The 7,387-nt window shown below is 45.0% G+C and overlaps 1 protein-coding gene across 1 annotated transcript; it reads left to right on the top strand.

Annotated features, from left to right (window-relative positions):
• Positions 1-611: 611 nt before the first annotated feature.
• IDI1 (isopentenyl-diphosphate delta isomerase 1) lies at positions 612-6,801 on the top strand. The gene is made up of 5 exons (XM_005480397.4): positions 612-772; positions 1,790-1,953; positions 2,944-3,036; positions 4,327-4,457; positions 5,011-6,801. Exons 1-5 carry the CDS (start codon positions 678-680, stop codon positions 5,326-5,328), a joined length of 801 nt encoding a protein of 266 aa, XP_005480454.2. The 5' UTR covers positions 612-677; the 3' UTR covers positions 5,329-6,801.
• Positions 6,802-7,387: the final 586 nt, after the last annotated feature.

Genomic DNA, 7,387 nt, shown 5'->3' with positions numbered 1-7,387 from the left:
CCAAAAAGCCCCGGTACTCTGCAGTCCCGGGCTTATGGCCGCCGCCTGGAGAGCTCCCAGAACCGAGCAAATATTCCATGCTAGAACTGCTTGCCACAAACAGCGGCACATCTGTAGGAGCCGGGACTTGGGCACAAGTCCTTCCGTTTTCGTGGGTGGGTGAAAAGATCATAAGCAGCGCGGAATGTTAGAGACATTCAAGTTTAGACATTGGGATGGACTGCCCAGGGAGGCGGTGGAGTCACAGTCCCTGGAGGTGTTTAAGGAAAGTGTGGATGCGGGACTCAGTGCCATGGTTGGCATGGTACTGTCCGGTCACAGGCGGGACTCGATGATCTCAGAGGTCCTTTACAGCCTCACTGATTCTGTGATTCCCGTCAGAAGGGAAAGGCTCGGAAGCCCAACCCGGCCCCAGCTCTGACCGTCTCCGGTACCGGCTGTGGGCACCGCTGCACACCCCGCCCACCGCACCGCCCCGCGCCCATTGGCCCACTCGCCGCCGCTCCCTGTCTCTATTGGCCAGCGCCGCTCGGTGCTGTTTCACGATTGGCCGCGCCCTCCACCTCCCCCACCTGTCACTGCTGGCGCCGCCTCCCGCGCCGCAATGGGGCGATCGGGCGATGCGGTGACGTCAGCGCCGGGCGGCGGCGCCATTGGCGGGCAGGGTGTGACGTGAGATGTGGCGCGCGCTGCTCCGGGCCGGGAGCGCGGCCCCTCGGAGCGGCCCCGGCGTGAGGGGAGAGTGGCGGGGGCCGAGCGCACGGACTGCGAGGTGAGCGGGGAACGGGGCAGGGAGAGCTGCCGGGCGGGCCCGGAGCGGCCACCATGCCCTCAGCCCTGTGCCGAGGAGCCTCCAGAACGCTGCGTCCGGTTCTGGACTCCTCCGTGCCCGAGAGACGTGGGGCTCTCGGAGCGGCTCTGTCGGAAGGCAGCGAAGGTCATGAAGGGACTGGCGCATCTCTTAGAAGTAAAGGCTGAGGGAGCTGAGTCTACTCAGCCTTGAGGAGAGACAGCTGAGAGGAGACATCGTTAATATCTATAAATATCCGTGGGAGGGTGCCAAGGGAATGGTCTTCATTGCTGAGCAGTAAGGCAGGGGGCAGATGCCCAGGAATTCACCTGAGCGTGAGGAAGGAATTCCTTTATTCCTTTCCCGGGTAGGTGCCCTGGAACAGGAGTCGGTGTGAGCCCCCGCCCCGGGGATGCTCCAGATCTGTCTGAGTGCGATCCTGTGTGCTCCGGGACGAGCCGGGCAGAGCAGGGAGCTCCCCGGGTGACCCCTGTGGTCCCTTCAGCCTGACCCACTCTGGGATTTGCTTTGGGCTGCCGAGAGCAGCAGAGGCTCGGGCAGGGCAGGTTTTGCTTTGGAGGTGCCTCAGGTTGAACCCCTGTTCCCGAGCCTTTAAAGACTGTGGAGAGGAGAAATCCTCGTGTGCAGGATGCCTGGCGTTATAAAGCAGCTGGTGCCCAGCTTGAACTTTGGAACTGGAATTCCTGCCACTGACAGCCCATAAAAGTGTTATGCTCAGCATGGCTGTCCTGCAACAGCTGCTGCAAGGCCTTCCTGAGAAATAAAAGTGTTTCAAGCACCTGTCAGTTGTTGCTATGTGGTTTGTATTGTGGGTAAGAAATTTCAGGAAGCTAAAAGCATATAAACCCTCTCAGAATAAAACTGGTGTGCAATTTACACCATGTCAGAGAAACAGGCCATTAGGTTATTTCTCAGACTCTGCCCAGAACCTTATGGAGGTTGTTTTTTAATGAATGACTCTTCATTGTCTGTCTTCAGTGGAACGTGTGCTACCATCAGGATGCCTGAAGTAAACACAGATCACCTCGATGAGCAGCAGGTGCAGCTCTTGGCAGAGATGTGCATCCTTATTGATGAAAATGACAATAAGATTGGAGCAGAGACCAAGAAAAACTGTCACTTGAATGAAAACATTGACAAAGGTATGGCTGCTTATCTCCTAATTGAACCATTAAGTTGATCAAATATTTTCAGAAGCATAGTCATGGTTAAATTAAAGCCTTGATCTCAGGTGAGTGTTGGATCAAACCAGAGCAAGTGTCTCCCCTTAGGCCCCTCCTCCTCAGCATTAACTATTTAATGTTAAAATTCTGCAGAATAGAGGAACACTCAATTAGAGGCAATTGCAAAGGAGAGAAATGTGTGATTGCACATACAAGCTTGATAAATATTTTAAATCATGTTTTGAAGATAAAGCAGTATTTTTTCCTATTATGGATACCTGGTTCTGTGTAGCTTTTTCTAAAGAATGCTGTTTGCTTCTTTGCTGAGTTCTTTTCAAGTAGAAAAGGATTTAATTTTAAAGTAGTTCACGCAGAGTTCTACTTTAAGCACTGCTAATAGGACAGGGTTTCACAGATTTTGGGTTGGTCAGATTCAGCAGTCTCTCATGGTGGTGTGTGACCTCTTTTTATGTACTTTTTATGTAGGGAAAGCATCTTCCTGAAGAGTGAGGAATAACAGACCTAAAAGGTGTAGAAAACAGCAATTATACTGTTTTTAATGGAGCCTATTTTTGTTCTGCTTTTGCAATTCTTGAAGGGTCTTGAAATTCAGTTTTTTAGGAATTTGAGTCATCTCTTCTAGATTGTCAATTTATGGGTGCCAAGCTCTCCTTGGAAGCTTGCCCAAATGTACACATTCAGAGTGGTGAACTGACTGAGTTTAGAAGAACTCCTCTGTTGCATTTTTATTCTAGGAACTCTTCTAATTTCATGTTTTGCATAAGCTGACTTAGAAACCTGAAAAATGGCTCTTGAATTATTGATCAAATTCCTGGTTTTTAACATATATTAATTTAAAATTGGATTATGTAAAAATGAGACCATTTTAAGCCCTTAACTGTCTTTATATGCTTTTTTCTCTTGTATTAAATATCTCCTTTTTGTTGTTTGTGATTTTTTTATTTTTAGGTTTGCTGCACCGAGCTTTCAGTGTTTTCTTATTTAATACAGAAAATAAACTGCTGCTGCAGCAGAGGTCGAATGCAAAAATTACATTTCCAGGTTAGTGCTGAAACACTGTATTTATATAAATGCTTTATTTAGATCAATATTTTTAAAAACTACATCAATCCAGTCCTGCAGGGAACTCGTTCTGAGGTTTTAGAATTTACTGCTTTGGAGAGGACATACTTCCAATACTTTTGGGAGTTCAAATTACCTTGTGGGTGAAGCAAGATAAGGGGAATGCTCATGTATTGTTATATATATGTTGTTGGGAAATGGTTGTCCCTGACATGTTTGGTGCTGTTGGTGCAAGGGCAGAGGGTGTGGTGTTTGCCCCTTCTGCTGCAAGACATTTATGGGAGTTAAAGAAATGGCTCTGGTGGCTGTGCAGTGTCCCATTGCCCTGGTAAAGGCTGATGTGCAGCAGAGCCCTGGTGCCTGGTACATCTGTGGGCCTTTGTGTTGGCTTAACAAACTCTTGTTTAACTCTGCCAGAAGTGAGGCAAAAGTGTGGCCAAACCATGCAGTGCATGACTTTTGAACACTCCTGAACTGTCAAATGCAAATAGAGGGGCATAAAAATAAGGAGGGGATCAAATAGAAACAGCTTACATGGGGCATGCTGAAGGGAGCATGAAGCTGTCTGTTGCAGAATTTTCAGTGGAAAACAAAATCAAGTGTTTCCAACTTGAGGAAGGAAGACCTTTTTCTTTTTTCCAAGGGAGTCTTTACTTCAGAGCTTGTTTCAACCTTTTGTCTATAAAAGTCGAGCTCAAAAGCATCTAGAATATCTACAAACCAAGCATCTAAAATAGAGTTAGAATATCTACATTTTGACTGGTTAGCAGAGAAGGAAAAAGTTAAAAACAGAGTATAGATCGTTTGTCCTTTAAACACAGATATAAACTTTGTATTTCATTCTACTTACTGCCAGCTGTTCTTGAAGCTCTGGGAATATTTTCATTATTCTGTTACATATGAACTCCCAAAAGTAATTTTAATTAGCATTTGAGAGATAAACAAGGCCTTTACAGACTGGCTCTCTAAGTAGATGTGTTGGGGATAAGAATGCCTGTCCTCATGTGTATCAAACAGTAGCCTGCAAAGTAGTGCTTGGCAGAGGCAAATCCCAGTGCAAAATACGTAGAGGAAAATGAGAGGTGTCAATATCCCCTGTCTGTGACCCTTGTCTGCAAAACAGAAATGAAGCTGGGATGTGTTCAATAACTGGCCTTTGTCTCTGGGGATTTTGGTGTTGTGGTTTTTTGGGTTTTTTTTCCCAGGTCCTTATTTTCCCAGGTCCTTTTTTCCTCAGTGTCACAACTGAACTGATTGAACTTGTTGCAGATTGTTTTACCAACACTTGTTGCAGTCACCCTCTGAGCCACCCACAAGAACTGGAGGAAAATGATGCCATTGGTGTTCGGAGAGCAGCACAGAGACGGCTGAAGGCAGAGCTGGGAATTCCCATGGAGCAGGTAAAGAAAGGAGGGACAAACAGGAATTCTTGGCAGCACTTGCCAGCTTACAGACTGTGTGTGGCAGGCAGTCAGCCTTAAACCAAAAATGAACTCATCTTTGGAGATGCAGAGAGCTGAGTGAGCTTCCAGAGATCCCTGGAGGGCAGGGTTACACTTGGTCTGTCAGTACCTGGTTCTGAGCTTGGCTTCAGGTGGTTGTCAGCTCTTTTCCTTGGGAGGTGAGGGGTAGGTGCCAGTGTTTGTGTTCACCAGCGCTCAGTCAGTGTGCAATAAAGTCTTCTCAGCATTATTTAAAACATGCCATATAGGAGAAATACACTCCCAGTATTACAGGGTGAGTCTGGCTAGAGAAATGCTGTGCAATTCATGCCATCAATCTGCTTTTTTTTTTTTTTTTTCCAGTAATTCTTGGTGAAAAAGTGCATTGCAGTTGTACACTTGGGAACAAATAATTTCTAAGGAGGAGGATGATAGCTGATAAATTGTACTGCAATGCCCAGCAGTGCAATTCTCCTGGTCTGGCAGCACTCTCACAAGTGTTTTCTTGTAGGTACCTCCAGAAGACATCTCCTACCTGACACGAATTCACTACAAGGCCAAGTCTGATGGCATCTGGGGAGAACATGAGATAGACTATATCTTATTTGTGCAGAAGGATGTGACACTGAATCCTGACCCCAACGAGATCCAGAGCTACTGCTACGTGACACAGAAAGAACTGAAACAGCTCCTGGACAAAGCTGCCAGGAATGAAGTTAAGATTACTCCATGGTTCAAGCTGATAGCAGAGACCTTTCTTTTTAAGTGGTGGGATAACTTGAATAACTTGAACAAATTTGTTGAGCATGAAAAAATACACCGAATGTGAATAGCTGGGATAAAAGGTGCTGAAGGTAGCAGTGATGTGTTGTCTCATTAACACTGGGAAATCATGATGTACCTGCAGAGAATTGCTCCACATGGAGCATGTTTAATTCATACAGAGGTCATAGCCAATGTTTTTTCTTCTGTCTTTGTCACCTCTTCCCCCTCACCCTTGGTTCTCTTGGGCCTGTTAAGATCTCATGTAAAATGTGTAACAGTAGCATGAAACCCCTGGGTTCCTCCTCCAGTGTCTGGTGAAAGATCCTCAGCCTGTGTGTGCCCTGCACACCTGGGAGGGAGCCAGGCACCTCCTGCCCAGCTCAGGCAGGAGGGCTGGGCTGTTCCCATTGAACTCAGCCACACATTAAATAATGATTACACATGACCGTGGGTTCTGCTGTGATGTTGAGACCGACTGCCAGAAGGAAAAAGCAATTCAAAGTAATCAGGATTATTTTTAATTGCAGAAAGCAAATCTCTTCAGCTACAGTACTCTATAATTAAGCAAACCCATAAAAGCTTAAGTAATTGGATTGCCTGTGTGGAGTAAGTCTGACTTTGAAGTGCTGACATATGTGTTAAAGCTTTAGATAATAAACACTGTTTGGGGGTTTTCCCCCCACCAGGCTTTTCTGATTATTTGATGGTTGAGTACTGGACATCTCCAATTTTTTAATAAGATGTTAATTACAGCAAATGTAAGTGGTACCTGTCTAATGTCAGTACTCTGGCTTTGGAGACAGGATGTGCACTGAATGGCTCTTCTCCATTGTCAGAAAACAAGGCATTTTGATATAAGGGCTTTTCTTTTCCTGTAATAGTCATTCCCAGACAACTCAAACCCCTGAACCCCACAATTCAAGACTTAACATTTGTGGGCTTACACTGGGTCTTGATCTCAGTTAATTAGAAATTGTAAAAGAGTACCAGAGCTAATCCTTTTTGATCTTGCAGTCAATCAATTGCTAGTAACTTAGGAGGCTTTTTCAGTAAGACAGATACTGAAGGGTTCCTCAATTTTAATTATAGACTGGGGGAAAGGAGGGTCTTCAAAAAAGTGTGATTTCTTCTGTTAGCACACTGTTTTTAAGTTCTTGCAGAGCCTGATGAAATAGGATGTCGTGCAACTATCATTAAAAGTAAACATGGTTGTGATGATTCTGTGTCTGGATATAGGGTAAAGTTAACTTTTTCCATGGTCAAGGTTTCTCTTTCTTATCTGTGTTGTGACTGCAGCACTGAAGCTTCCATGTACCAGCACCTCCAGTGGTTCAAGGTTTTAGAGCCAAGTTTGTTGTGTATGAGCCAGAACTGATGAATTGTTTCAAAGGAAATATTATCAGGTGAGGGAGCAGTGATGTGATGTAGCAGCTATGTTGAATTCAGTGCAATCAGCCATGATAGCCAGCTGTAAGCAATGGAGAAGTTCTCAAATACTTTTTAAATCTAACTTTATAATTAAACCACCTTGCCTAAACCCTTGGACTGTTGTTTTCTTTCCAGATGTGAAGCCACATGCAGAATAATCTCTGTCATGCAGCACCCTGCCCATTAAACACCAGTGAAGCAGCATGATGTGGGCAGGGCAGCAGGGCACAGATCTATGGAAAAAAGTTCTGTTTTTCTAGTTCAGCTTGGAGAAAAAGCTGGCAAAACAGATCCTGAAGCAGAAGCCCTGTGCATACAGAAGCTGAAAGAAAACTTTTGTTTAACAGTTCTCAAAGCCCCTCAGTTTTTCTTGGCATTGGTCTTCTTTGCAGGATTACAGTATGCTTTAATTCTGGAGGTATTACACAGTACATGAGAGCAGCTCCATCAATTTACACATGCTGCAAAATCTGACATCTGAGCAGTCACTGGGTGTATTTCAAAAAGTAGTGATGTGAGGGCTCTTCCTCCTTATTTTTTGGGGGACATGTGTTAATTTTTAACATGGATTTGAAATCTACTGTTCAAGCAACACATTTATAATGCATAATTTTACAAACTTCTATGTAATCATTGACCAAGTAGAGACAAAAAGAAAATATCTCCCATTTGACAATGTATTTTGCCTTGAGCAG

Source organism: Zonotrichia albicollis, chromosome 1, assembly GCF_047830755.1.
Source record: "Zonotrichia albicollis isolate bZonAlb1 chromosome 1, bZonAlb1.hap1, whole genome shotgun sequence".
Taxonomy (NCBI): Eukaryota; Metazoa; Chordata; class Aves; order Passeriformes; family Passerellidae; genus Zonotrichia; species Zonotrichia albicollis.
The sequence above is the reverse complement of the archived record's forward strand: the minus strand, read 5'-3'. Positions and strand labels throughout refer to the sequence as shown.